This window comes from Anas acuta, chromosome W, assembly GCF_963932015.1.
Source record: "Anas acuta chromosome W, bAnaAcu1.1, whole genome shotgun sequence".
NCBI classification, from domain to species: Eukaryota; Metazoa; Chordata; class Aves; order Anseriformes; family Anatidae; genus Anas; species Anas acuta.
This window is the reverse complement of record NC_089016.1, coordinates 24,808-52,749: the sequence shown is the minus strand read 5'-3', so window position 1 is coordinate 52,749 and position 27,942 is coordinate 24,808. Positions and strand designations below refer to the sequence as shown.

Sequence of the window (27,942 nt, the reverse complement as noted above, 5' to 3'; positions counted from 1 at the left end):
AGCCCCTGCAGGGGGCGGGGCCTCCGCGGTGGGCGGGGCCTCTGGAGGGGGCGGGGCCAGCCAGGTGAGGGGCGGGGCCAACCAGGCGAGGGGCGGGGCTCTGCCATGCCCCGCCCCCCCGCGCCGCAGCCCTCGCCTCCGGGCCCGCCCCCCCTCCCCTGCGGAGCCGCCGGCCAAGAAGGGGCGGGGCCAGGAGGAGCCACGCCCACCGCCCAGGACACGCCCCCAAAGGAGTGGCCACGCCCCCTCGCAGATAAGGGTGGGTGGAGCCTGATAGGGTGGAGTCTGGGTGGGGTCGTGTGGGCGGGGCCTAAAAGGGTGGGGTCGTGTGGGTGGAGCCTGATTGGGTGGGGTCCTGTGGGCGGAGCCTATGGGGTGTGGTCATCACTGGGGTGGGAGGGGCCAAAGTGTGGGGGCGTGGTCAGGGTGGGAGGGGCTTCTGAGCAGGACGCAAGCCCCGCCCACTGGCTGCTGATTGGTGGGGAGGTCGGGTGGGGGGGGTGGGGCTTGCTGGGGAGGGGGCGGGGCCTTGCGCCATGGCTCCGCCCCCTCCCAGGAGGAGGAGGAGCCACCGGAGGGCGCCCGGGTCCAGCTCCGCCCTCGAGGAGGCGCCGGCTCCTCCAGCCCCAAGGTAGGCGTGGGGGGGTCCCCAAAATGTCCCCAAAATGTCCCCCAAGTCACCCAAAATGTCCCCAAGTCCCCCAAAACGTCCGTGTCCCCTGAAATGTCCCCCAAAATGTCCCCAAGAATGTCTCGGTGTCCCCCAAAATGTCCGTATCCTCTGAAATGTCCCCAAAATGTCCCCCAAAATGTCCCCAAGTCACCCAGAATGTCCCCAAGTCCCCCAAAATGTCCGTGTCCCCTGAAATGTCCCCCAAATGTCCCTGAGAATGTCCCCAAGTCCCCCCAAAACGTCTGTGTCCCCTGAAATGTCCCCCAAAGTGTCCCCCAAAATGTCCCCAGAATGTCCCCCAGAAGGCCCCCAAGTCCCCAAAAACATCCGTGTCCCCTGAAATGTCCCCAAAATGTCCCCAAGTCCCCCAGGATGTCTCGGAGTCCCCCAAAATGTCCCTTTGTCCCCCCCCACAGTGTCCCCATATCCCCCCCAGTATCCATCCACCCCCCCCAGGGTGCCCCCATGTCCCCCCCAAAATCCTTTAGGGGTGCCAGTGGTGTCCCCGTAGTGTCCCCAAACCATCCCAGTGTCCCCAACGTGTCCCCGGGTGCTCTTGAGGGGGGCGGTGACCACCCCAAGGACGTCCCCGCGGTGTCCCCAGGTGCTGTTCACGGGGGTGGTGGCCTCCCCGGACATGGAGGTGGCCCTGGGCTCGCTGGGGGGGTCCATGGCCACCTCCGTCTTCGACTGCACCCACCTGGTGACCGACCGCGTCCGGCGCACCGTCAAGTTCCTCTGCGCGGTGGCACGGGGCGTCCCCATCGTCACCCCCAAGTGGCTCCACGAGGTCCCCGGGGACGGGGAGAGGGTTTGGGGACAGGGAGGGGGCGGCTGGGGGGACGTGAGGGTGCTGGGGGACAGAGCGTGGGGGGCTTGGGGACAAGGAGAGGGTGCTTGGGGACGCGGGGGGCTTGGGGGATGAGGAGGGGGTGTTTGGGGGCAGCGGGTCCTTGGGGTTGCGGGACAAAGGCTTTGGGGACAGGAATGAGGTCCTTGGGGACAACAGCAGGTCCTTGGGGACAGCGGGTCCTTGGGGACATGGTGTTTGGGGACATCAGAGGGTTGTTCCTCGGGGACACGGAGGTCCTTATGGATAAAAGGGGGTTGTTCTGGGGAACAGGGAAGGTTCCTGGGGATATGGGGGTGTCCTTAGGGGACAATAGTGTCACCGCGTTGTCCCCTGTCCCCAGAGTGCCCGCAGTGGCCGCGTGCTGGCCCCAGGGTCCTTCCTGGTGCGTGACAGCCAGCAGGAACGTCACTTCGGCTTCAGCTTGTCCCAGGCCCTCAGCCGTGCCCGCCGCCACCCCTTGCTCCAGGTGATCGTCCCCAGGTGTCCCCGAGTGTCCCCGAGTGTCCCCAGGGGGCTCGGGGTGGGCCTGACGGCCGTGTCCCCTGGTGTCCCCAAGGGCTACGAGGTCCACGTCACCCCCAGCGTCCGCCCCGAGCCCGAGCAGATGCGGGACATCGTCACCTGCAGCGGTGGCACCTTCCTGCCCACCATGCCCTGCACCTACGGGGTGAGGGGACACTGGGGACCGGGGGGGGGGGACATTGGGGTCCAGACCTGCTGGGGAGGGGACCACGGGGACATTGGGGAGCCAGGGTCACTGGGAGGGGACATTGGGGGGGACATTGGACGTCTCAGAACCGCCAGGGGACATGGGGGGGAATTTGGGGTCTCGTTATGGGGAAGGGGTCCTGGGGGGGTCCCATTGGGGTTGAGGGATCCCAGGGGGGGTCTGAGGGATCCTATTGGGGTTGAGGGGTCCTGGGGGAGCTGGGGGGGGCCACATAGGGGTTGAGGGATCCGGAGGGGGGCTGGGGGGATCCCATTGGGGTTGGGGGCTCCCAGGGGTCCTGGGAGAAGGGGGAATTTTGGGGGGGGAGTGTCCCAAAGTGGGGGTTGCGCTGAGCACACGGGACCCTATTACCACCAACGGGCTCCCCGGTGGGGGCACCGAATCCCTCCCCATCTCAAACAACCCCAGGGGCTTTTGGGGGGGGTCCTGGTGATGCAGGGACCCCCCCCCCTAATTCCTCCCCCCCCCCCGGTGACACCCCCGCAGCCCCGGAGGCTGGTGATCTCCTGCGGGGAGGATTCGGGGTGCTGGGCGCCGGCGCTGAGCGCCCGCCTGCCCCTGGCCTCGGCCGAGCTCCTCCTCACCGGGCTCCTGCGGCAGCGCCTCCAGCTCCAGGACTTCCTCCTCGCCCCCCCGGACACCCCCCCAGGTCCCTCGGGGGTCCCCCAAGATCCCCCCCCAAAGTCCCCTCAACCTCCTCCGGCGTCCCCTCGGCAGCTCCGGGCCCCCCCCGCGGCGCAGGGCAGGACGCGGCGGCACCCACAACCCCGGAATAAATGAGATTTTGCACAAAAAAAAAAAGAAATGGTGAAAAAAGTATGATTTGGTGGTTGGGGGGTGGGAATGTGGGGGTGGCATCTCCCGGGGGGTCCCCACTGTCAATCAAGTTATCGTTTTTATCAATCTATTTATCATTTTATCATTTTAATCAATCAATTTATCATCATTTTCATCCATTTATCATTTTCATCCATTTATCATTATCAACAATTTATCATTTTCATCCATTTATCATTTTCATCCATTTATCGTTGTCAACGAGCAATTTACCACTTCATCACGCTTTTTTTTTTTTTGTTGTTTTCATCAAACGATTTCTCCTTTTTATTGATTTTTATCCATCAGTTTCTCATTTTATCGCTCCACGTCCCGTTTTTTTTAATCAATTTAATCAATCAATTTTTTTGCCAATGAGGCACTAAAGGACGTGGCGCTAGGGGACGTGGCACTGGGGGACGTGGCTCTAGGGGACATGGCTCAGCCTGGCCTTGGTGGCCTTGAAGGCCCCTTTTCCACCCAAAACGCTCCTGCTCCATGACCCATTGCCTTTGGGTGCCACCAAAGCCACCGTCCCCTACGCAAGCCCTGGTGGCAGCAGCCCCGGGAGGGCGGTGGTGGCATCTTGGCAGCGCCGGGCCAAGTCCGCGGCCTCGGTGGTGCCACCGGTGGTCAGCAGCACCTGGACCACACTCAGCATATCCAGGAGGTGCTCATTGGCCAGGCGGCCGCTGGCGACCCACAGAGCCTCGGCCACCGCCACCCGCCTCCGCCAGCCCTTTGGGGCTGCCCGCGTCCCCCTGCGTGGCCTCGGGGCCCACCATGGCCTCGATGTCCTTGAGGCGGCCCTGCAGGTGGCAGTAGTAGCGGTGGGCGCCGTCACAGGCCACCACCAGCTGCCCTAAAAGCTCGCAGGCCACCGCCGCGCGCTGTCCCCACTCCTTGGCATTCCCCACGCGCGCCGCCACCCGCCGCAACCTCCTCGGTGGCCTTGCTGGCCGCCTGCAGCTGCGCCTGGGCCCCCGCCAGCCGCGCATCGTGGGCTTCCATCTTCTCGGCCGGCTCGGTGGGCTCCAAGGCCAGCGGCAGGAGGTGGGTGGCAGCCCGCAGATTCTTGCAGGCCTCGTTCTCCCGGGCAATCGCCTCCCTCAGCTCGCCCATGGCGGCCCCGGCGGTGGCCCCGGCGGTGGCCCCAGTTTTGGCGACCACCGCGCAGGCGTCCTTCAGGCCGGTGGCCTCCGCCTTCAGCTTGGCCCAGGCGGCCTCCACGGTGGCCACCGCCTTCAGCCAGCCGCTGACGGTGGCCACCGCGGTGGCCGCGGGGGCCACCGGGCCCTTCGGTGGCGGTGGTGGCCAGGGCTCGGCGCAGGCGGGCGGCCTCCCCGTAGCGGTGGATCACGGCCTCGCGCACGCCGGCCCTGAAGGTGAGGAGGCCACCCCGCAGCGATTCCCCCGGCTTGGCCAGGGGAATGTCCCCGCTGGTGGCCCCCAGCTTGCCCATGGCGGCCACCACGTCCACCAGCGGCTTCAGCAGCTCCGGGGACACCTGGGGACGGGATAAGGGGGACACCGTGGTCCTTGTGGCCTCCTCGCTGTCCCCTGTCCCTGGGGGTGCTGGGGTGAAGGCACGGTGGCCCCAAGACACCCCCAGGGACAGCCGTGTCCCCAAGCGTGGGGACGTGGCCACTGTCGCCTGCTGTCCCTTGTCCCCTGGGTCACCACCCCGTCCCCTGTCACCGCTCCCAACGTCACCCCCTGCCGCCCTCTGTCCCCTTCCCCCCCCCCATGTCTCCCCAACCCTGCTGTCCCTCTGCCACCACCCTGTCCCCTTGTCCCCACATCCCCTCATCCGCCCCGGACCTGGCCCCACCTCAGTGGGGCTGGTGGCCCCGGTGACATCCGACGTCCACATTGCGGGTGGCAGGGGGGTGACAACCCTCAGGGCCCCTCAGCTGGTCCAGGCGTCGCGTCTCAGGCTGGCTTGCCCCAAATTCCGCGTTTATCACAGATTTCAGTAAATCCCTGCTCATAAACACAGCTGGGCTTAATGGGAAAAGCCTGGAGACGGCAAAAATCTCAGAAATTATTCATAAAGCAAGCACGGAGGCACAAAAATCCCACAAATTGTTATTAACGCAAGCACCAAAGTACCAAAATCCACAAATTATTATTAATGCAAGCACCAAAGTACCAAAATCCCGCAAATTATTCATAAAGCAAGCACAGAGGCACAAAAATGCCACAAAATGTTATTAACGCAAGCACCAAAGTACCAAAATCCCACAAATTATTAATGAAGCAATCACAGAGACACCAAAATCTAACAAATTATTAATAAAGTAAGCACAGAGGTACCAAAAGCCCACAAATTATTAAAAAAGAAGTAACAGAGGCAGCAAAATCCTACAAATTATTAAAAAACAAACAAACAAAAAACCACAAGAGCAGAGGTACCAAAATCCCACAAATTATTAATAAAGCAAACCCAGAGACACCAAAATCCCAGAAATTATTAGTAAAGCAATCAAAGAGGTTCCAAAATCTCAGAAATTATTAATAAATCCATCACAGAGGTACCAAAATCCCACAAATTATTAATAAAGCAAGGACAGAAGTACCAAAATCTCCGAAATGATTAAAAAAGCAAGCACAGAGGTACCAAAATCCCATAAATGATTAATGAAGGACACACAGAGACACCAAAATCCCACAGATTATTACAAAGAAATCACAGAAATCCTGAAATCCCACAAATTATTAATAAAGCTATCACAGAGGTACCAAAATCCCAGATTTTCGGAAGTAGCAAAAATTAAGAATCCAGCAGCAAAAATATTTGAATTAAGCATGAAAACCCCACACCTGAGCCCACCCCGTACATCCCAGGGAATTTAGGGTTTGTTTTGGGGTCGGGGACAGTACCAGGACCAGGGCCCTCAGAAATGATCAAATTGGGTGAAACGGACCCAAAACTGGGCCGGGGGAAGAAACACGCAGGAGCCTCACCGCGGCCGCGGCTCCAGAAGGGAAAGAGAAAGTTCCCGGAGCGTGTTTTGGGTGGAAACGCATGGATTTGGGGCACGCCCCGAGCGCTCAGCTCCCTTCCCCCAGCTGCCTTCCCGAGTTTTCCTCCGCCTGGGGCCGGGTTCTTCCTTTTGGGGGATTTTTTTTCCCTTTTTTTTTTTTTTTTGTCGCTTTTTTGGATGCAGACATTGTTGGGGGTTGGGGGGGGGGGGGTTCCTGATTTGTCCCCAATTCCCCTGGGGGCCTCCGGGGTCCCCACGGGCGGTGGCAGGGGGGACACTTGGGGACACGTGGGGCTGGGGACGCGGTGGCACTCGGATGTCCCCACGATGTTCCAAGCCCTCGATGTCCCCAACAGCCCCCGATGTCCCCCAATGTCCCCCAATGTCCCCCACAGCCCCAGATGTCCCCAATGTCCCCCCCAACAGCCCCCAATGTCCCCCACAGCCCCAGATGTCCCCAATGTCCCCCAACAGCCCCCAATGTCTCCTGATGTCCCCCACAGCCCCAGATGTCCCCAATGTCCCCCAACAGCCCCCAATGTCCCCCCCAACAGCCCCCAACGTCCCCCACAGCCCCAGATGTCCCCAATGTCCCCCAACAGCCCCCAATGTCCCCCACAGCCCCAGATGTCCCCAATGTCCCCCACAGCCCCAGATGTCCCCAATGTCCCCCAACAGCCCCCAATGTCCCCCACAGCCCCAGATGTCCCCAATGTCCCCCACAGCCCCAGATGTCCCCAATGTCCCCCAACAGCCCCCAATGTCCCCAACAGCCCCAGATGTCCCCAGTGTCCCCCGATGTCCCCGTCACAGCCCCAAGGACCCCTCAGGATGTCCCCCTTGTGCCTCCCACAGCCCCCCCGTTGTGTCCCCAAATTGTCCCGAGGGCCCTGCTGTGTCCCCACCTTGTCCCCCACAGCCTGGGGACATCCAACGGGGGGATCCTGGGGGCTGTCGGGGACAATCCTGGCGGTGGGGACAATTCAAGGACACGTCCCCTTGTCCTCAAGGACGTCCCCACCCCCGTAAGTGACGAACCAGAGCCTGGGCGCACCCTTCAGCTTTATTTATTTATTGGGGCGAGGAGACAAAGGACAGTGCCACCCTCCCTGTCCCCAACAGGCCACCTCAGCGTCCCCAAAAAGGACCAGGGGGACCCCAGGACGCCCCCGGGTGACACCGCTGTCCCCAAGGTCACCGGGGGGGGGCTACGGCTGCACCACCACCTCCCCGGGCAGCAGCCGCAGCGCCTCCACCAGCCTCCGCGTCGCCTCCTCGTCCTGGGTCACCGTCCCCAAGGCCACCGCGGCTGTCCCCAAGGCGCGGGTGGTGGCGGGGAAGCCGCGGGCGTCCTGCAGGTCGTCCTCCAGTGCTCCCAGTAGCTGCCGCAACTGGTTGGCCACCTTCTCCAGCTTCCGTTGGGCCACCGAGACCTCCCATTTGTCTTGGGGGACATTGGGGGGGCGGGTGGCGTCGGCCAGGTGACCGTAACGGGTCAGTTGGTGACGTTGCTGGTCCAAGGCGGTGGCCAGGTGGTGGCCGGAGCGCTCGGAGGCCCAGGCGGCCACCTGGCACACCAGCAGGATGGTGGCCAGGCAGGGGACGAGGTGGCCCTCCTGTGTCACCCCCAGCGCCTCCCGCACCGCGTCGAAGGACACTGCGGGGACAAGGAGGGACGGGGGTGGCACCTGGTGGCCCCTGGTGGCGTTCCCGGGGTCACCGTCCCCAAATTGTGGCCTCTGGTCCCCTCCCAGTGCCCCCCAGTTCCCTCCCAGTGCCCCCAGCCCCTCCCCAGTGTCCTCTTCCCAGTGTCCCTGTCCCCTCCCGGTGTCCCCATCCTGTCCCAGTGCCCCCATCCCCTCCCAGTATCCTCTTCCCAGTGTCCCCAATCCCCTCCCAGTACCCTCTGGTTCACTCCCAGTGCCCCCAGTCCCCCTCCCAGTGTCCCCATCCCCTTCCCAGTGTCCTCTTCCCAGTGTCCCTGTCCCATCCCGGTGTCCCCATCCTGTCCCAGTGTCCCCTGGTCCTCCTCCCAGTGCCCCCCAGTTCCCTCCCAGTGTCCCCATCCCCTCCCCAGTATCCTCTTCCCAGTGTCCCCATTCCCTCCCAGTGTCCCCATCCTCTTCCAGTGTCCCTTGATCCCCTCCCAGTACCCTCCGGCTCACTCCCAGTGCCCCCAGTCCCCTCCCAGTGTCCCCATCCCGTCCCGAGGTCCCCTGGTCCTCCTCCCAGTGCCCCCCAGTTCCCTCCCAGCGCCCCCATCCCCTTCCCAGTGTCCCTGTCCCATCCCAGTGTCCCCAGTCCCCCTGCCCTCCCACTATCCTTTGATCCCCTCCCAGTGTCCCTTGATCCCCTCCCAGTGGCCCCTGGTCCATACTGGGAGCACAGGAGAGTCTACACTGGTCTATACTGGAACTCCCTACTGGTCTATAGCAGTTCTTACTGGTCTGTAGGGCTCCTTGATGGTCTAAACCAGTCAGGGCAGGATAAAACCTAATGGTTCTTACTGGTCTGTACTGTTCCTTAGTGGTTTACGGTAGTTCTCGCTAACCTCTAGTGGTGTATACTGGTCTAAACTGGTCTGCAGGGCACCCGTACTGGTCCGTAATAGAAAAAGGGGGAAGAGCCTACTGGTTTGCAGGATTCCTTACTGGTCTGAACTGGTGCCTACTGGGCCATAGCGCTCTCCACCAGCACCAGTGAACCAAATGGACCTGAAGGACTCCCTGTTGGTCCCTTACTGGTTTGTACTGGTTCATACTGGTCCCTTACTGGCTTTTGCTGCTTTTTTACTGGACTCTACTGGTTCTTACTAACCTCTACCGTTTTTTACTGGTTTCTACGATTTCTTACTGGTTTCTACCAGTTCCTTACTGGCTTTTACTGCTTTTTTACTGGCCTCTACTGGATTTTACGAGCCTCTATTGTTTTTTACTGGTTTCTTACTGGTTCCTACTGCTTTTTTACTGGCCTCTACCAGCTTTTACTGTTTTTTTACTGGCCTCTACTGGATTTTATGAGCCTCTACCGTTTCTTACTGCTTTCTACGACTTCTTACTGCTTCCTACCAGTTCCTTACTGGCTTTTACTGCTTTTTTAGTGGCCTCTACTGGATTTTACGAACCTCTGCCACTTTTTACTGGTTTCTTACTGGCCTCTACTGGTTTTTACTAGCCTCTACCGTTTCTTATTGGTTTCTACGATTTCTTACTGCTTCCTACTACTTTTTTTACTGGCCTCTACTGGATTTTACTGCTTTTTTTTACCAGCCTTTACTGGATTTTACTGCTTTTTTGCTGGCCTCTACTGGATCTTACTGGTTTCCACCACTTCTTACTGGCTCCTCCTGGCCCCCCCCCGGCCCGTACTCACGCAGGGGGGTGCAGAGCAGCAGCAGCCCCAGGGCGACGTTGCGCAGCACCACCAGGAGCTTCTGCTGCCGCCGGTTCCGCTTCTGCTCCCGCTCCAGCTCCTTGACCCTGGCCTCGGTGATGGCCACCAAGGTCCTGTAGATGCTCGTGGCCTCCAGCCCCGGCTCCTCCGCCGCCTTGGTGGCAAGCATGGCCATCTGCACCTGGTCCAGCCTCCTCAGGGTCCTCTCGGCCTCCGCCACCGCCTCCTCGACCTCCTCCTGTGCCTCCGGCATCTCCTCCGGTGTCCCCAGCGCGTTGGCCAGTCTCACCAGTGCCTTCACGCCCTGCGAGGTGGCCGCCGAGGCCATGGCCAGCGCCGAGGTCAGCTGAGCGGAGGCCATCCTGGGGGGGACACAAAGGGTCAGCGGGGGGACATCTTGGGGACACGGCTGTCCAGTTGGGGACACCTCCTTGGGGACACCTCCATGGGGACCTCAGTGTCCAGATAAGGACACCCTGGGGACACTAGGTCCAGTTGGGGACACCTCCGTGGGGACCTCAGTGTCCAGATAAGGACACCTTGGGGACACATTTGTCCAGCTGGGGACACCGCCCTGGGGACCCCAGTGTCCATGTGGGGACATCTCCTTAGGGAGCTCAGGGTCCCAGCGAAGACACCTCCTTGGGGACAGCTTCTTGGGAACCTCGGGGTCCATTTGGGGACACCTCCTTGGGGACACCTTCTTGGCGACCCCAGCGTCCACACAGGGACACCTTGGGGACACTTCTGTCCTGTTGGGGACACCTCCTTCAGGACCTGAGTATCCATGTGGGGCCACCTCCTTGGGGACATCTCCTTGGGGCCACCTCCTTGGGTCCCCATGTGCCCCAAAAGGGACAATCCCAGAGAAGTGCCCTGAGTGTCCCCGAGGCCCCCAGCACCCCCGAAGGGCCACGTCCACGGGGGTGACACCGAAGTCCCCGTGGCCACGTCCCCACCGGGACACTCGGTGACAATGCCACCACCCCATGGACCGCGGAGGGGACACTCCCAGGAGCAGGAACCCAGTGTCCCCGTGTGGGGTCACCCCCTGGGGGGATCCCCGACCCCCGATGTCCCCACGGTGCCCAGCGGTGTCCCCATGAGTGCCACCAACGTGCTGGCACCCGTACGGGTCCCCGCGGTGTCCCCACGGCGTCCCCGCTCGCAGGAAGTCGCCGACTTCCCCTTCCCGCGGCGCCGCCGGCGCCGGGGGCCACCCCCCCACTTTGGGGTCCCCCCCCAAGGGTCCCCAAGGGTCCCCTGGCACCCACCTGTGCCCTTGGAAACGTCCCCAAGCGGGCGGTGGCACCCCTGGCGCTGCCTTGCCACCTTCCTGGCCACGTACCCACGTCACGTGGGGGACAGGGGCAGGACTTTGTCCCCCCCCTGCACCCACACACGCCCCCCAGGACCCCACTTGCCCCCCATTTGCCCCACTGACCCCCCCCGGCCCTAATTTGCCCCCCAGGGCCCTGCTGATGCCCCCAGGGTCCCCCAGTTGCCCCCCAGGGCCCTCGTCCCCACCCCAGCCGCGCCCTGTGAGTGCTGATTGGCTGTTGGTGCTGTCAATCTGCCCCAGCGCGGCCTCCCATTGGCTGGTGCGGGGATGGGACCTGTGGGTCCCACTGGGGACACCTGGGGACACCCCCGGGACCTGATGGGGACACGCTGGGGAACCCCATTAGGACGTGGTGGGGACAGGGGGGCATGCTGGGGACACGCTGGGACGAGTTGGGGACACTTGGGGACATGCTGGGGATGCTTGGGGACACGTTCAGGGGACACTGGGGACATTTGGGGACATGTAGGGGATGCTTGGGGACACTTGGGGACACGTTCAGGGGACACCGGGGACATTTGGGGACACGTTCAAGGGATGCTTGGGGACGCTTGGGGACACATTCAGGGGACACCGGGGACATGTTCAGGACACATTGGGGACACTTGGGGACATGTGGGGGAAGCTTGGGGACATGTTAAGGACACAGGGGGGAGGCTTGGGGGCACTTGGGGACACTGGGGACACATTCAGGACACAGCGGGGACATTTGGGGACACGTTCAAGGGATGCTGGGGACACCTGGGGACACACTGGGGACAAAACAAGATCCCTACTGGTCTAAACTGGTCCGTACTGGTCAGAGGAGCCCATACCCTCCCCTGTAAATCCATAGGGTTTACCCCGCTCCTACTGGTTCTTACTGGTTTGTGGGGTCTTCTATTGGTGCTACAGCTCCTTACTGGTCCCTACTGGTTCTTACTGGTTTTAACTGGGCCATACTGGTCCGTACTCACCAGGAGGAATGCAGAGGTGGCCCTGGCGCCGCTCAGTGTCCCAGACGTCCCCGATGTCACCGGTGTCCCCAACGTCCCCATCGCTGCCACCAGGGCCACCCTGCGGGATCAGGGGGGGGTCCCAGTGGGATCAGGGGGGGGTCCCAGTGGGGAGGGCTCCTTGGGGACCCGGGGGGGGACCCCAAAACCCCCCCAGCACCCACCTGTGTCCCCGGCGGTGTCCCCATGGCGGTGTCCCCCACGGCTCCGCGCCGGCACCTGGACAGGAGGGGGCTGAGTCACGGAGGGGGGGCTGGTACTGCCCCCCCCGGCCCCATTTACACCCCCTGACCCCGTTACACCCCCACACCCCAGTTACACCCCCCCCAGGACCCCATTTCACCCCCCAAAGCCCCCATTTCACCCCCCAGACCCCCCATTTCTCCTCCCAGACCCCCCATTTCCCCCCCAGTGCCCCACTAACCCCACAAAGCCCCCATTTACCCCCCCAGTTACACCCCCAGGACCCCCATTTCCCCCCTAAATCCCCACTTACCCTCTCAAGCCCCCATTTGTCCCTATTTACCCCCCCAGATCCCCATTTCTCCCCCTTGGACCCCCATTTACCCCCCCTGACCCCCCCAGATCCCCATTTCTCCCCCTTGGACCCCCATTTACCCCCCTGACCCCCTCAGGCCCCCATTTCTCCCCCTCAGACACCTCATTTCCCAGCCTGGACCCCCATTTACCCCCCAGGACCCCATTACCCCCCCCAAAGACCCCTTTTACCCCCCTTAAATTCCCATTTCTCCCCCACAGACCCCCATTTACCCCCTCAGACCCCCTTTTACCTCCCATTTGCCCCCATTTACCCCCCTTAGACCCCCATTTACCCCCCAGGGCCCCTTTTATCCTACTCAGACCCCCAGTTACTCCCTCAGGACCCCATTTACCCCCCCCAGACCCCCATTTACCCCCCATTTGCCCCTATTTACCCTCTCAGACCCACATTTACCCCCCAAATTGCCACTAATTACCCCAATCGCTACTATTTACCCCCCCATGGCCCCCATTTACCCCTACTTACCACCCCAGACCCCGATTTACCCCCCAGCTGCCACAATTTACCCCTCCAGCCCCCCGTTTACCCCCCTTTTACCCCCATTTATCCCCCTCAGGTCCCCTTTTACCCCCCTATTTGCCCCCATTTACCCCCCCGACCTCCTTTAACCCCCCCATTGCCCCCATTTACCCCCCATTTGCCCCCCCCGGCCCCTATTTACCCCCCCCAGACCCCCTGTTTACCCCCTTTTACCACCATTTACCCCCCTCAGGTCCCCTTTTAGCCCTCTATAGTCCCCATTTACCCCCCAATTGCCCCCCTCAGGTCCCCTTTCACCCCCCTGTGGCCCCCATTTACCCCCATTTATCCCCCTCAGACCCCCTTTTACCCCCCTATTTGCCTCCATTTACCCCCCCGACCCCCTTTAACCCCCCCATTGCCCCCATTTACCCCCCCAGGGCCCCCATTTGCCCCTATTTCCCCCCCCAGGTCTCCAATTACCCCTCCCCAGCCACTATTTACCCCCCTAGGCCCCTATTTACCCCCCGCAGACCCCCTGTTTACCCCCTTTTACCACCATTTATCCCCCTCAGGTCCCCTTTTACCCCCCCTATTTGCCCCCATTTACCCCCCCGACCCCCTTTAGCCCCCCCATTGCCCCTATTTACCCCCCTAGGCCCCTATTTACCCCCCTCAGACCCCTCGTTTATCCCCTTTTACCCCCATTTATCCCCCTCAGGTCCCCTTTTACCCCCCCTATTTGCCCCCATTTACCCTCCCGACCCCCTTTAACCCCCCCATTGCCCCCATTTACCCCCCCAGGGCCCCTTTTTACCCCCCTCAGGTCCCCTTTTACCCCCTATTTTCCCCATTTACCCCCTATTTTCCCCCATTTCCCCCCCTAGGCCCCTATTTACCCCCTCAGACCCCTTGTTTACCCCCTTTTACCAGCATTTATCCCCCTCAGGTCCCTTTTTACCCCCTATTTGCCCCTATTTGCCCCCATTTACCCCCTATTTGCCTCCATTTTCCCCATTTACCCCCTATTTTCCCCCATTTGCCCCCCGACCCCCTTTTACCCCCCTTTACCCCCAGCTCCGCCATTTCGCCCCTCAGCGCCTTGTTCACGCCGGCTCCGCCCCTCGAGCTCTGATTGGCCCCCGCCCGTGCCAATCCCAGCGGGCGCTGCCGATTGGCCGGCTGGGAGGCCGGGCCTCCGTCCCGCCCCTCTGCCTCTCATTGGCTGCCTCTTTCCCGCCGACGGGGCTGGGGGCGGGCCCTTTCGGCCGTTCCTCGCGCTGATTGGCTGAGCCGCCAGGAGCGGGAGAGAGGCGGTGGGGGCGCGTTCCCAGCATGCAGTGCGCGGCTGGGGGGTACTGGGGGATACTGGGAGGTACTGGGAAGCACTGGGAGCCTCTGAGGAGGGAACTGTGAGCCACTGGGGGCGTGGGGAGCGGTTACTGGGAGTTACTGGGAGCGAGTGAGGGGATACTGGGAGTCACTGGGAGGTACCGGGAAGTACTGGGAGCCTCTGAGGAGGGAACTGGGAGCCACTGGGAAGCAGTGGGGGCATGGGAAGTGGTTACTGGGAGTTACTGGGAGAGAGTGAGGGGATACTGGGAGTCACTGGGAGATAATGGGAGGCACTGGGAGTCTCTGAGGGGGGAACTGGGAGCCACTGGGAGGCAGTGGGGCCATGGGGAGCGGTTACTGGGAGGTACTGGGTGGTACTGGGAGCCGTTTGGTGGGGAACTGGGGGCCACTGGGAAGCAGTGGGGGCATGAGAAGTGGTTACTGGGAGTTACTGGGAGAGAGTGAGGGGATACTGGGAGTCACTGGGAGATAATGGGAGGCACTGGGAGGCACTGGGAGCCTCTGAGGAGGGAACTGGGAGCCACTGGGAAGCAGTGGGGGCATGAGAAGTGGTTACTGGGAGTTACTGGGAGAGAGTGAGGGGATACTGGGAGTCACTGGGAGATAATGGGAGGCACTGGGAGTCTCTGAGGAGGGAACTGGGAACCATTGGGAGGCAGTGGGGCCATGGGAAGCGGTTACTGGGAGGTACTGGGTGATACTGGAAGGTACTGGGTGGTACTGGGAGCCGTTTGGTGGGGAACTGGGGGCCACTGGGAGGTACTGGGAGCCTTTGAGGGTGGTTACTGGGAGTGAGTGAGGGGATACTGGGAGCTACTGGGAGTGTGTGTGGGAATGCTGGTAGGTACTGGGGGATACTGGGAGGCAGTGGGAGCGTGGGGGGCAGTTACTGGGAGCCACTGGGGGTACTGGGAGCTATGGGAGAGGGATATGAGGAGTTACTGGGAGCTACTGGGAGCTACTGGGGCTGGGTACTGGGATTGTGCAGGGGCAAGCAGCCCTGAACTGGGGGAACTGGGACTTACTGGGAGTGTCACCCCCCAGCAGGTGCCATGGCCGAGGGTCCCCCGGGGCCACCAGGTACTGGTGGGTACTGGGAGGTACTGGGGGGTACTGGTGAGCACTGGTCGCGTGGTGCCACCCCCTGTCCCCCCCCCAGGTCTGTGGGGCCTTGTCCCCCCATCACACTTTGTGCTCCGCCCCCCCAGCCCCAGTACCAGGTAAGTCCTCCCAGTAACCTCCCAGTTCTCCCAGTAGCCTCCCAGTAATCACCCAGTTCCTCCCCAGGGTTTCCAGTAGCCCCCAGTGCTCTCTGTAGCCCCTTCCCAGTAACACTCCAGTATCACCAGTTGCCCCCCCAGGCTCTGTTCTTAACATGCTTTCGCCGTCCCAGTAGCTCCCAGCGCTCCCAGTAACCTGGCTCCTCTCCCAGTAAGCACTGACACCATCACCCAGTTCTCCCAGTAGCTCCCACTGCTCCCAGTAACCTCCCAGTGCTCCCAGTAAGCCCCGGAGCCTGGCCTCAGTTCCCTTCAGCAGGTCCCTGGGGGCGGAGCTTGAGGCCGAGAGGAGGCGGAGCCAAGCCCTGGGGGCGGAGCTTGAAGCAGAAAGGGGGCGGAGCCAAGCCCTGGGGGCGGAGCTTGAAGCCGAGAGGAGGCGGAGCCAAGCCCTGGGGGCGGAGCTTGAGGCTGAGAGGAGGCGGAGCCAGAGCCTGGGGGCGGAGCTTGGAGCAGAAAAGGGGCGGGGCCAGGCCGAGGGGGTGGGGCCTGGCCAGGAGCCACCTGCGGGGGAGGTGAGTGGGGGGGGGACGCCCCCTGCTGGTGGCCCTGTCCCCACAATGTCCCCGTGTCCCCCCGCCCCCTGGTGGCCCCCCCGTGTCCCCATGTCCCCCCCCATGTCCCCCCACCCCTGTGGTGTCCCCAAAATGTCCCCACTGTGTCCCCATACCCAGTGTCCCCAGAACGTCCCCACAATGTCCCCACGGTGTCCTCACTGTGTCCCCATACCCGGTGTCCCCAGGATGTCCCCACAGTGTCCCCCACATACCATTGTCCTGGTGACACGGTGGCATTGTCCCTGTGGTGTCCCCAATACATCCCCACATCCCCTTGGTGACACGGTGGCCCTGTCCCCGCAGTGTCCCCGTGTCTCCAGTGTGTCCCCATACCCAGTGTCCCCAGGACGTCCCCACAATGTCCCTATATCCGGTGTCCCCATGTCCCTACAGTGTCCCCATGTCGCCATGGTGTCCCCATGTCCCCATACCCAGTGTCCCCAGGACGTCCCCACAATGTCCCCATGTCCCCCCCTGTGTCCCCACATCCCCGTGGTGTCCCCACAGTGTCCCCATACCCAGTGTCCCCAGCATGTCCCCATGTCCCCCATCCCTGTGGTGTCCCTGCAATGTACCCATACCCAGTGTCCCCAGGATGTCCCCACAATGTCCCCATGTCCCCCCCCATGTCCCCACATCCCCGTGGTGTCCCCATGGTGTCGCCACCGTGTCCCCATACCCAGTGAGTGTCTCCAGGACGTCCCCACAATGTCCCCATGTCCCCCTATCCCCATCGTGTCCACACAATGTCCCCACGGTGTCCCCATGCCCAGTGTCCCCACAATGTCCCCACAATGTCCCCATGTCCCCCCCCCAGGAGGCCCCGGAGCTGCTCCAGGCCCGGCTCAGCGCCCTGAGCCACATCCTGGCCCTGCAGGAGCGCGAGCTGGAGCGAGAGGTGGGGGGCTGGGGGGGGATTTGGGGGGCTGGGGGGGGCGTTGGGGGGCTGGGGGGGTGCTGGGGGGCTTTGGGGTGCTGGAGGGGGGCTGGGGAGGCTCTGGGGGGTGTTGGGGTGGTGTTGGGGGGGGGCTTTGGGGGCCTTTGGGGTGCTGGGGGGGGGGCTTTGGGGTGGTGGAGGGGTCCTGGGGGGGCTGTGGAATGCTTGGGGGGGGCTTTGGGGTGCTGGGGGGGCTTTGGGGTGGTGTGTGGGGGGCTTTTGGGGGTTTTGGGGTGCTGTGGGGTGGCTTTAGGGTACGGGCATGGCTTTGGGGGACTGGGGGGGGGGGTCTTGAGTGTCGTGGGGGGGCCTTGAGGTGTTGGGGGCTTCTTTATGCCCCCCCCCTGTTTGGGGGGGGGAACACTTTGGGTTTCCCTCCTGCAAACTGTGGGCACTCCGGGTGCCCCAAACTCCCCCCTCACCCCCTATAACCCCCCCCCAAACCCTCCAAAACCCCCTAACCCCCCCCCTCACCCCTTTTACCCCCCAGCTGCCCCCCCCCGGGGTGCCTCTGGCCATGGCCCCCCCCCGGCTGCGGGCGCTGCTGGGGCGCTGGCGGGCCAAGGTCTTCGCCCTCCTGGTGCAGCTGCGGGCGCAGGAGGAGGCTCAGAGGGGGCTACGGGCGCAGGTGGGTGCCCCCCCGTGTCCCCTGTCCCCCCCCCCGGGGGGTTGGGGACACCCCCTGACCTTTTTTCGCAGGTGGGGGCGCTGGGGGCGGAGGTGGCGGCGGGGAGGCGGCGGGGGGCGAGGCTGGAGCTGAGGCTGCGGGAGAGGGAGGCCAGCGCCGAGCTGCTGAGGAGGGAGGCTGAGGTCAGGGGGGGGACATGGGGACACGGGGGGGGGACGCTGGGGGGGCGTGGGGACACGGGGAGGGGTGTGGGGGGGGTGATGTGGGGCGGGGGGTTGTGGAATGGGGAGCTGGGGGGGGTTGGGGGATGTGGGGGGTGTGTGGGGGGTACTGGGGGCGGGTTGGGGACACTTGGGGACGTGTTGGGGACGTTGGGGACATCCTTGGGGACACTGGGGTCATGTTGGGGGTGCTTGGGGACACTTGGGGACATGGTTGGGGGCACTGGGGACGTGTTGGGGACATTGGGGACATGCTTGGGGACACTGGAGTCATGTTGGGGGTGCTTGGGGACACTGGGGACATGGTTGGGGACACTGGGGACGTGTTGGGGACATTGGGGACATGGTTGGGGGCACTGGGGACATCCTTGGGGACACTGAGGGCGTGTTGGGGACACTTGGGGACGTTGTTGGGGGCACTGGGGACATGTTGGGGGCGTGTTGGGGACACTGGGATCGTATTGGGAACACTTGGGGACATGGTTGGGGACACTTGGGGGCGTGTTGGGGACACTGGGGTCATGTTGGGGGTGCTTGGGGATGCGTTGGGGACACTTGGGGACATGTTGGGGGCCCTGGGGACTTCCTTGGGGACACTGGGGTCATGTTGGGGTGCTTGGGGACGTGTTGGGGGTGCTTGGGGACACTTGGGGACATGTTGGGGACATATGGGGACATCCTTGGGGACACTGGGGTCATGTTGGGGGTGGTTGGGGACACTTGGGGGCGTGTTGGGGACATCCCAGGGGGCGTGGGGGGGGGCACACAGCAGGGACCTGGGGGGGGGGTTGGGGACATGAAGGGGACACGTGGGGGACCCCTGGGGACACCTTGGGGACACCCTGGGGACGCGGTGGCACTTGTCCCAGCGCCTGGCGCAGGAGGTGGCGCGGCAGCGGGGCCGGGCAGAGGCGGCCGAGGAGGCACTGGGGGGACTGGCCCAGGCGGTCGCCAGGTACTGGGAGCACTGGGAGGGACTGGAGGGAAACTGGGAGGGACTGGGGGGCGGGCTGGGGACCACCTGGGGGCACTAGGAGAGACTGGGAGGGACTGGGGGCAAACTGGGAAGGGCTGGGGACCACTTGGTGGCGCTGAGGGGATGCTGGGAGGGAACTAGGATGGACTGGGAGGAACTGGGGGGGACTGGAGAGGACCTGGGAGGGGCTGGGGACCACGTGGGGGTACTGGGAGAGACTGGGAGGGACTGGGGGGGAACCGGGGTGTGCTGGAGACCACTTGGTGGCACTGGGGGTGGAACTGGGAGGGACAGGGTGGAACTGGGATGGGCTAGGGACCACTGTGGGGGTAACTGGGGTGGACTGGGGGAAACTGGGATGGGCTAGGGACCACTGGGGGGGTAACTGGGGTGGACTGGGGAGAACTGGGAGGGGCTGGGGACCACTGGGGGGGTAACTGGAGTGGACTGGGGGAAACTGGGATGGGCTAGGGACCGCTGGGGGGGTAACTGGGGTGGACTGGGGGAAACTGGGATGGGCTAGGGACCGCTGGGGGGGTAACTGGGGTGGACTGGGGGGAACTGGGAGGGGCTGGGGACCACTTGGTGGCACTGGGAGGGACTGGGAGGGACTGGGGGGGGGAACTGAGGTGTGCTGGGGACCGCTTGTTGGCACCGGGGGGGGGACTGGGATGGACTGGGAGGCACTGGGAGCGCTGAGTCCTTTCCCTGTCCCTGTCCCCAGGCTGGCGGTGGCGGTGACAGGGCGCGAGGCCGCGGTGACAGCGGCCACCGGGGCCTTGGGTGGCCTCAGCGCCCGCCTGCACCGCGCGGGGCGGCGGCTGCGGGTCCTGCGGGGTGAGGGGACATGGGGACACGGGGACATGGGGTTGGGGACATGGGGACAGCAGGGCAGGGACATGGGGATGGGAGGTTGGGGACATGGGGACAACCAGAAGGGGACAGGGACATGGAAAGGTGACAGAGACATGGGCTGGGGACAGAGATATAGGTTGGGGACAAGGTTGGGGACATGGGGACAGGGGGTTGGGGACATGGAGACGGGAGGTTGGGGACATGGGGACAGCGGGGCAGGGACATGGGGACAGGGGGGAGGTGGGGTTGGGGACAGGGGGGAATGGGGAGGGATCAGGGGGACACGGGGACAAGGATGGGGACAAAGGGACAGTGGGGAGGGGACAGGGATATGGGGAGGGGACAAGGATGGGGACATGGGGACAACCAGAAGGGGACAGGGATATGGGTTGGGGACAAGGACAGGGACATGGGGACAACCAGAAGGGGACAGAGACATGGGGACAGGGACGTGGGGTAGGGACAGGGATATGGGTTGGGGACATGGGGACAAGAAGGAGGGGACAAGGACGTGGGTTGGGGACAAGGACAGGGACATGGGGACAACCAGAAGGGGACAGGGACATGGGGACAGGGACGTGGGGTAGGGACAGGGATATGGGTTGGGGACATGGGAACAAGAAGGAGGGGACAAGGACGTGGGCTGGGGACAAGGACAGGGACATGGGGACAACCAGGAGGGGACAAGGACATGGGGTGGGGACAAGGATGTGGGTTGGGGACAAGGATGGGGACAACCAGAAGGGGACAAGGACAAGGTTGGGGACACAGATGGGGCCACAGGGCCATGGGGACACAAGGACGGGATGGGGATGTGGCCGTGGTGGTCCCGTGTGGCTCCAGTGTCACCGTCACCCCCCTCGGGTGGCCGTCACCCTGCGGGCAGCCAGCGTCACCCTGTCCCTTGTCCCCAGGGCTGGTGGCCCCGCTGGTGGCCCTGGACCGGCTGCAGTGGCAGCAGGAGCCGGCGGGTGACAAGTGAGTGAGGGGCAGGGGGACACCGGGGGGGGCCCTGTTTTTGGGGACTCCGAGGGTGACACGGTGGCCCTGTCCCCAGCTTGGTGGCCGAGGTGACAGGAGGAGCCCGTCCGCCTGCGGGGACACAGCACAGTGGTGAGCGGGGACACTCTGGGGACATTTTTTTGGGGGACACTTTGGGGGACCTGGTGTCACCTGAGACGAGTGGCAGCCGTGTCCCCTGCCGTGTCCCCATGGTGGCATGTCCTTGTCCCCACAGGGGTGGCCTCAGGGCTGGTGGAGGTGACACGGGACGAGGTGACACGGGACGAGGTGACACAGGGAGGGGACACAGGGTGTGTGGGGGGGCTTGGGGACAGGGGTGGCTGCTGTCCCCACAGTGTCCCCACAATGTCCCCCCTTGTCCCCTGCCCAGGTCACCCCCTGTGGGGACAGGACGAGCGTACCCCCTGGCAGAGGTAGGTCCGGTGTCCCCATGTCCCCCCCGTGGCGTCCCCATGTGTCCCCCACGGTGTCCCCATGTGTCCCCCCACAGCGTCCCCATGTCCCCATCTCCACGGGTGTCCCCTGGGTGTCCCCATTTCCCCCCCCCCACTCCCAAATGTCCCCAAAAGATGTCCTGCCCCCCCTCCCCCCAGCACCCAAATGTCCCCCCGCAGTGTCTTGGTGTCCCCCCCACCCCGGTGTCCCCTCCTGTCCCCCCAATGTCCCCAATGTCCCCCTCCCTCAGTGGCGCTGGGCTCCCTGGTGACACAGCTGCAGGCCCTGGGTGCCGCCATCCTCAGGGACGATGGGGACATCGGGACCCCCCCCTGAGTGGTGTCCAGGTGAGTGTGTCCCCCTCCCCTCCATGTTGTCACCTCCCAGGTGACAGTGCCACCCCCAGGCCCTGTCACGCGCTGGCTCTCGCTGCCCCCAACGAGTGATTTTATTTGCATTTCACAGGTTTTTGCCCCTTTTTCGCACCGTTTGGGCTCATTAAAAGCTGTGACACCGCTGGTGGCCCCGTGTCCTTGTGGGGGTGGCACTTGGGGACAGGGACAGGAGCGTCCCCGTGGTTTAGGGTGGCAAAGCGGGGATGTGGCGGGGGGGGGGGGTGGCGTGTCCCCAAAGGGGACAGGAGGGTCTGGGGGGTCTCATTGGTGTCCTCAAGAGGGACAGCAGAGTCTCGGGGGGGGACACGGATGTCCCCAAAGGGACAGCAATGTCCCCAAGGGGGACGGGAGGGTCTGTGGGGGGGGGACATTGATGTCCCTAAGGGGGACAGGGAGGTCTGGGGGGGTCACACTGGTGTCCCCAAGGGGGACAGGAGGGTCTTGAGGGGTACAGGGCTGGCAATGAGGGCGATGAGGGACACGAGGGGACATGGGGGACCCCATGGGGACATCGGGGTCCCCCCAGGGCCTGCGGTAGGCCGCGTTGCCATGGCGACAGTGGGAACATGGCGCCCGTTGCCATGGCGACGCCAGGAACATGGCGCCCGTTGCCATGGCGACCCAGCCGGGCGCCTCACTGTCCCCACCGGAAACCGGAATCAGACCCCAAAATGGGGCCAAATCCCCTCAAAATGGGGCCAACCCCCACCAGATGGGGGTTGGGGCAAAGCAGTCCCTTTGTGCCCCGCGTCACCATGCCGCAGCCCCACAGCCACCCCCATGTCCCCCCCGTGTCCCTGTGTGTCCCCCACAGCCCCCGTGTCCCCACACCGACATGTCCTCGTGCCCTGTGTCTCCACGTAACCCCCCATCCCCATGCCACTGCCTCCCCACGCCCCCCTCCGTGTCCCCATGTCCCCTCTCCACGTCCCCATCTTCCTGTAACCCCACGTCCCCATGTCCTCCTGTGTCCCCATGTCTTGATCCTTTTGAAGTCCCCCTTTCCTCCATGGAAGCTGGAGCAGAGCCCCAATGTCCCCATATCTTCCTGTGTCCCCACACAATCCCCATGTCCCCATATCTTCCTGTGTCCCTATAAACCCCCCACGTCCCCATACCCACTCAAGCCCCCATGCCTACTCCCGTGCCTTCCTGTCCCCATGCCCCCCCTTTGTCCCCATGCCACCTATGTCCTCCCCTTGTCCCCATGTCCCCTCCCACACCTTCCCCTGTCCCTATGCCCCCTCTATGTCCCCATTCCTCCATCACCCCACACCCCAATCCCAGATCCCCATTCCCCCCCCCACATCCCCTATCCCCCCACCTTCCCCCATCCCTACAACCCCATCCCATATCCCTATTACCCCCCATGTCCCCAATCCCCCCACACATCCCCTATCCCCCCACCTTCCCCTATCTCCCCACCTTCCCCTATCCCTACAACCCCATCCCATTCCGCCATTCTCCCCCCATCCCCGCACTCCCATCCCATATTTGCATTCCCCACACCCCCACCCCATATCCATATTCTCCCCCACATCCCTCCACCTTCCCCCATCCCCGCACCCCCATCCCACATCTACATTCCCCACACCCCCATCCCATATCCCTATTCCCCCCATCCCCATTCCCCCCCATATCCCTATTCCCCCCCCATATCTCCATTCCTCCCCGCACCCCCATTCCTCCCCACATCCCTATTCCCCCCGTATCCCCATTTCCCCCCCATATCCCTATTTCCCCCCGCACCCCCATTCCCCCCCACATCCCTATTCCCCCCCACACCCCCATTCCTCCCCCCCCATTCCTCCCCCATTCCCTCCACCTTCCCCCATGCCCCCTACACCCCCTACTCTCCCCCCACCCCCCAAAAAAAAACCCCAAATTCACTCGCAGGCCCAGCAGCCCCCCCCCCCAGCGCGGCCCCTGGCAGAGGGGCCGGTGCTTGGCCAGCCCGCTGCGCAGGCGGAAGCGGCGCCCGCAGCGCTCGCAGGCGCGCCCGGCGCCCTCGTGGGTCTTCATGTGCTCCGTCAGGTGGTGCTTGAGCTTGAAGCGCTTGTGGCAGGCGGCGCAGGCGAAGGGCCGCAGGCTGAAGGTCAGCATGATGTGCCGGTCCCGCTTGGGCTTGACGGCGAAGCGCTTCCCGCACAAGCAGCCGAAGCGTTTGCCGTCGGGGGCCGCCCCCAGCTTCACCGGCGCGTGCAGCGCCTGCCCGTGCGCCGCCTGCGCCAGGATCTCGTTGCCGTGCAGGTCCACCGGCTTCCACGAGGGCTGGGGGAACGCGGACGCCGCCACGCCGCCGCCGCCGCCGCCGCTCGAGGGGATGATGTAGCTCACCTCCGCCGGGGAGAAGTCGCCGTGAGCCTCCGCTGCCGGTAGGAAGGTGGTGGCGGAGGCGGCGGCGGTGATGGCGGCGTCACCGCCGGCCTCCTGCTTGACGTAGAAGACCTTGGAGGTGCTTTCCGGAGGCGCCACCACGGCCCCGTCTTCCTCCTCTTCCTCCTCCTCCTCCAGCACGATCTGCAGGGCTTTGTCGCCGCGGTGGCGGCGCCGGCGGCCTCCGCCTTCCTCCTCCTCCTCCTCTTCCTCCTCGTCCTCCTCCACGCAGATCTTGAGGACCTCGTCGCCAGCGTCCTTCAGCAGTGAGCCCAGTGACGACGTCGCCGCCGCCGAGGCCACGTCGGCGGCCAGGCGGATCTTGAGGACCTCGTCCCCGCCATCCTTGGGGAACGAGGTCGCCGCCGCGTCGGCCCACGCCGCCCCCTCGCCGCCCCGCGCGGGCCACGAGGCCACCGCGGCCCCCGTCCCCACTGCGGGCACCGCACGGCGCCGCGTCCCCGCCGCCACCTCGCCCGCTCGATGCCGCCACCACCGTGGCCTCGCCGCCGCTTCGCCCGGCCCAGCGGCACGGGCCCCCCTCCAGCTCCCGCAGGATTTCGGAGCACTGGTCCACAACGTGCCACATCTGCAAGCCGCTGGCCACCAGGAGGTGGCCGGGCAGGGCCTCCAGCAGCAGCGTCAAGCGCCCCGAGTAGATGAGGTGCAGGAGACCCTCGAAAGCCTCGGGGTCGATGGCGGGGGGCAGCAGCAGGCGCCCCCCGTCCTGCAGCAGCAGCTTGTCGTGGAAGAAGGGCGAGGCGGCGGCCAGGACGCTCTTGTGGGCCGGGAAGACGCGGCCCCCCACGTGCACGGCCACGTCGCAGAATTTGCCCTCCAGCCGCAGGCGGTTCAGGGAGTCCAGCAGCGCCGCCGCGTGCTGCGGGAACGAGATCTGCACCCGGCCGCCCTCCGCCGCCATCCTGGGCACCTGGGGGGGACGGGGACGGGGATGGGGACGTCAGCGGGCGGTGGCCCCGTTGAGATGTGGACGGTGCGCCCCGTTGGCCCATGGGGTGCTCCGCGGCCTCATGAGTTGCTGTCACCCCACATGGTGCCCTGTTGCCCCGTGAGATGCCCTATTGCCCCCCGAGGTGCCCTATTGCTCCCCGAGGTGTTCTATTGCCCCAAGAATTGTTCTACTGCCCCATTGTCCCACAGGGTGCCCTACTGCCCCATGAGATGCCCTGTTGCCCCCCAAAGTGCCCTATTGCCCCATAGGGTGCCCTATTGCCCCCCGAGGTGTTCTATTGCCCCAGGAATTTTTCTACTGCCCCATTGTCCCACAGGGTGTCCTGTTGCCCCATGAGATGCCCTACTGCCCCATGGGGTGTCCCGTTGTCTTGTGGATCGCTTCATCATTCCACAGGGTGCCCTACTGCCCCATGAGATGCCCTGTTGCCCCGTGAGATGCCCTATTGCCCCCCAAGGTGCCCTTTTGCCCCCCGAGGTGCTCTATTGCCCCAGGAATTTTTCTACTGCCCCGTTGTCTCACTGGGGTTCTGTTGCCCCATGAGACGCCCTATTGCCCCATGAGATGTCTTATTGCCCCATGGGGTGTTCCAGTGCCTTGCAGATTGCTTTGTCACCCCACAGGCTGCCCTACTGCCCCCTAGGATGCACTATTGCCCCATGAGACGCCCTATTGCCTCCTGGGGTATCCTGTTGCCCCATGAGATGCTCTATTGCCCCATAGGGTGCCCTATTGCCTCATGAGATGCTCTGTTGCCCCATGAATTGTTCTACCGCCCCAGGGGGTGCCCTATTCCCCCATGGGTTGCCCTATTGTCCCATGGGGTGCCCTATTGCCTCGTGGATCACTGTCACCCCACAGGGTGACACTATTGCCCCACAAATTGCTCTGTTGCCCCCAAGACTACCACATGGCCCCGTGGCATGGCCTCATGCCCCACAAGATGCTCTGTTGCCCCATGGGGTGCCCTATTGCCCCATTAATTGTTCTAATGCCCCGGGGGGTGTCCTTTGGCCCATGAATCGCTCTGTTGCCCCATGGCACACCCTATTGCCCCAGGGGGTGCTGTACTGCTCCACCAGCTACCCTATTGCCCCATGACATGTCCCGTTACCCCATGAGGTGCCCTTTTTGCCCCACATGCCGCCCCGTTGCCCTATGGGTGTGCCCTAATGCCCCATGAGATGCCCACTTACCCCATGGTGTACCCCATTTGCCTTCTGCTGCATCCTATTGCCCCATGGGCTATCCTATTGCCCTACTGGATGCCTGTTTTGCCCCAAGGGGTGCCCATTTTGCCCCACAAGATGCCCCGTTACCCCATGGCATCCCCTATTTGCCCTCTTCTGCATCCTACTGCCCCATAGAGCATCCTATCGCCCAGGGGGGCCCCATTCTGCCCCATGGGGTGCCCAATTTGCCCCACGAGATCCCCTATTACCCCATGGGGTGCCCTATTTGCCCCCTGCAGCACCCTACTGCCCCCCAGGATGCCTTAATTGCCCTATAGGGTGCGAGCTTCGCCCCCCGTCCCTCCTTTTGCCCCCCGGGGTGCCCCAGTTACCCCATGGGGTGCCCCCCTAACCCCACCCCACCCCCGTCACGTGACCGCACGCCCCCCCGCTCTCGCTCACCCCCGGCTGCCGGCGCCCTGCGAGCGGTGACGGTGACGCAGCCGTGCAAGCCCCGCCCCCTCTGACGTCACCGGCGAAGCCACGCCCCCTCCGCCAAACCCCGCCCCCACCCCGAGCCAAGCCCCGCCCACCCCATTCATGAGCCTCCACCTCAGGGCCACGCCCACCCCCACAGACCACGCCCCCTACTCAGACCACGCCCCCATGCTCAGACCACGCCCTCCTTGGTTAGACCACGCCCCCAGACCACGCCCTCTCACACCCACCAAGCCCCCAGCCTCAGATCATGCCCCCCAATAGACCACGCCCTCCCACGTAGACCACGCCCCCTACTCCCCAAACCACGCCCCCTTCCACAGACCACGCCCCCTACTCCCCCAAACCACGCCCCCTCACTCAGACCACGCCCCCACGCCCAGACCACGCCCCCTACTCCCCCAAACCACGCCCCCTTCCACAGACCACGCCCCCTACTCCCCCAAACCACGCCCCCACGATCAGACCACGCCCCCTACTCCCCAAACCACGCCCCCACGCTCAGACCACGCCCACCCCGCAGGCCCCGCCCCCCTGGAGGCGGGGCTTACAAGACCGATCCGAGTTTATTAAAGGCTCCGCGGGCACCGGCGGCCCCGGCCGCGGCGGGGGTTGGAGCCAGCCCAGACCCCGCCCTGAGACCGCCCGCGGGCGGCGGATTGTCGGGGGCTGCGGCGGGCCCGGACCGGGCGGGGGGCACCGGGGTGGGGGGGGTCCGGGGGGTTGTGGGGTGGGGGGGCCCGGTGCAATGTTTGAGGGGGGGGTGTCCCGGTGGACCGGGGAGGAGCCCGGTGCATTGTGGGAGGGAGCCCGGTGCACCGGGGGGGGGGGCCCGGTGCGTGGGGGGGGACCCGGTGCAATGTGGAGGGGGGTCCCGGTGTCCCGGGGGGGGTCCCGGTGTACCGGGGGGGGGGTGTCCGGTGCACGGTGTGGGGGGGTCCCGGTGCGATGTGGGGGGGGGGCACCGGTGGACCGGGAGAGGGGGGGTGGTCCCGGTACATTGGGGGGGGGGCGGGCTCCGGTGTGCCTGGGCGAGCCCCCGGTGCGTTGTGGGGACCGGGGGGGGGTCCCGGTGCGTGGTGGGAGGGGGCCCGGTACACCGGGGGGGGGTCCCCGGTACGTTGTGGGAGGGCTCCGGTGAGTTGGGGGAGTCCCGGTGCACCGGGGGGGGGGTCCCGGGAGGCTGGTGCTGCATGGGGACCCCCCCTTGTGTGACCTCCCCCCCCGGTACCGGTGCCCGGTGCGGCCGTTGCACGACGGAGCTGGGCGTGCAAAGAAGGGGGGGGGGCGGCTCCTGGTGCACGAGGGGGGAGAAAAATAAAAGGGGGAGGGGGGAGAAATGGGGGGGGGGAGCCCCCAGCCTGGTGCACGTGGAGGGGGGGGGATGCATGAAGGAGGGCGATGCATGAGGAGCTGATGCATGGGGGGGGGGTGGTCCTGGTGCATGGTGAGG

The 27,942-nt window shown here is 64.4% G+C and overlaps 5 protein-coding genes and 2 long non-coding RNA genes across 15 annotated transcripts; 2 read left to right on the top strand and 5 right to left on the bottom strand.

The window, feature by feature from the left end:
* The first annotated feature begins 6 nt into the window (after nucleotides 1-6).
* LOC137846949 (mediator of DNA damage checkpoint protein 1-like) lies at nucleotides 7-3,061 on the top strand. The gene is made up of 6 exons (XM_068665059.1): nucleotides 7-259; nucleotides 557-631; nucleotides 1,278-1,463; nucleotides 1,867-1,992; nucleotides 2,083-2,193; nucleotides 2,743-3,061. Exons 3-6 carry the CDS (start codon nucleotides 1,311-1,313, stop codon nucleotides 3,034-3,036), a joined length of 684 nt encoding a protein of 227 aa, XP_068521160.1. The 5' UTR covers nucleotides 7-259; nucleotides 557-631; nucleotides 1,278-1,310; the 3' UTR covers nucleotides 3,037-3,061.
* Nucleotides 3,062-3,142: 81 nt separating this feature from the next.
* Nucleotides 3,143-7,089, bottom strand: LOC137846948 (ctenidin-1-like). 3 transcript variants are annotated; one of them, XM_068665057.1, is made up of 3 exons: nucleotides 6,965-7,089; nucleotides 4,904-5,055; nucleotides 3,143-4,579 (listed from the first exon to the last, which is right to left on the bottom strand). In XM_068665057.1, the coding sequence occupies exons 2-3, from the start codon at nucleotides 4,943-4,945 to the stop codon at nucleotides 3,935-3,937; spliced, it is 687 nt and encodes a 228-aa protein (XP_068521158.1). In that variant the 5' UTR covers nucleotides 4,946-5,055; nucleotides 6,965-7,089; the 3' UTR covers nucleotides 3,143-3,934. The 3 variants fall into 3 exon arrangements, with proteins under 3 accessions (XP_068521158.1, XP_068521159.1, XP_068521157.1); XM_068665058.1 differs by lacking the exon at nucleotides 6,965-7,089 and adding an exon at nucleotides 6,040-6,171; XM_068665056.1 differs by lacking the exon at nucleotides 6,965-7,089 and adding an exon at nucleotides 5,956-6,109.
* A 21-nt stretch (nucleotides 7,090-7,110) lies between these two features.
* Nucleotides 7,111-13,957, bottom strand: LOC137846947 (uncharacterized). 3 transcript variants are annotated; one of them, XM_068665054.1, is made up of 5 exons: nucleotides 13,882-13,957; nucleotides 11,954-12,008; nucleotides 11,751-11,850; nucleotides 9,432-9,814; nucleotides 7,111-7,716 (listed from the first exon to the last, which is right to left on the bottom strand). In XM_068665054.1, exons 4-5 carry the CDS (start codon nucleotides 9,811-9,813, stop codon nucleotides 7,268-7,270), a joined length of 831 nt encoding a protein of 276 aa, XP_068521155.1. In that variant the 5' UTR covers nucleotide 9,814; nucleotides 11,751-11,850; nucleotides 11,954-12,008; nucleotides 13,882-13,957; the 3' UTR covers nucleotides 7,111-7,267. The 3 variants fall into 3 exon arrangements, with proteins under 3 accessions (XP_068521155.1, XP_068521156.1, XP_068521154.1); XM_068665055.1 differs by lacking the exon at nucleotides 11,954-12,008 and having other exon boundaries at nucleotides 13,882-13,927; XM_068665053.1 differs by lacking the exons at nucleotides 11,751-11,850; nucleotides 11,954-12,008; nucleotides 13,882-13,957 and adding an exon at nucleotides 10,727-10,886.
* LOC137846950 (uncharacterized) lies at nucleotides 8,818-9,425 on the bottom strand. Its single transcript, XR_011090670.1, has 2 exons — nucleotides 9,274-9,425; nucleotides 8,818-9,141 (listed from the first exon to the last, which is right to left on the bottom strand). It is a non-coding gene; the product is annotated as an uncharacterized lncRNA (long non-coding RNA).
* Nucleotides 13,958-14,130: 173 nt separating the features above from the next.
* Nucleotides 14,131-21,591, top strand: CCHCR1 (coiled-coil alpha-helical rod protein 1). Of its 5 annotated transcripts, none has more exons than XR_011090666.1 (15): nucleotides 14,131-14,185; nucleotides 15,211-15,246; nucleotides 15,326-15,386; nucleotides 15,703-15,958; nucleotides 16,818-16,898; nucleotides 17,428-17,565; nucleotides 17,637-17,747; nucleotides 18,656-18,741; nucleotides 19,487-19,599; nucleotides 20,532-20,595; nucleotides 20,675-20,730; nucleotides 20,855-20,930; nucleotides 21,011-21,053; nucleotides 21,326-21,422; nucleotides 21,541-21,591. XR_011090666.1 is itself a non-coding variant. In XM_068665051.1 (15 exons), exons 1-14 carry the CDS (start codon nucleotides 14,146-14,148, stop codon nucleotides 21,409-21,411), a joined length of 1,209 nt encoding a protein of 402 aa, XP_068521152.1. In that variant the 5' UTR covers nucleotides 14,131-14,145; the 3' UTR covers nucleotides 21,412-21,422; nucleotides 21,541-21,591. The 5 variants fall into 5 exon arrangements, 3 of the variants coding, with proteins under 3 accessions (XP_068521152.1, XP_068521151.1, XP_068521153.1); XM_068665051.1 differs by having other exon boundaries at nucleotides 20,855-20,892; XM_068665050.1 differs by having other exon boundaries at nucleotides 20,855-20,907.
* On the bottom strand, nucleotides 21,506-22,849 carry LOC137846951 (uncharacterized). Its single transcript, XR_011090672.1, has 2 exons — nucleotides 22,589-22,849; nucleotides 21,506-22,551 (listed from the first exon to the last, which is right to left on the bottom strand). It is a non-coding gene; the product is annotated as an uncharacterized lncRNA (long non-coding RNA).
* Nucleotides 22,850-23,356: 507 nt separating this feature from the next.
* Nucleotides 23,357-26,546, bottom strand: ZBTB9 (zinc finger and BTB domain containing 9). Its single transcript, XM_068665459.1, is given in 4 exon segments — nucleotides 23,357-23,383; nucleotides 23,385-24,332; nucleotides 24,334-24,777; nucleotides 26,454-26,546. Coding segments are annotated over 3 exon segments (1,410 nt in total). The 5' UTR covers nucleotides 24,769-24,777; nucleotides 26,454-26,546.
* Between the last annotated feature and the right edge of the window lie 1,396 nt (nucleotides 26,547-27,942).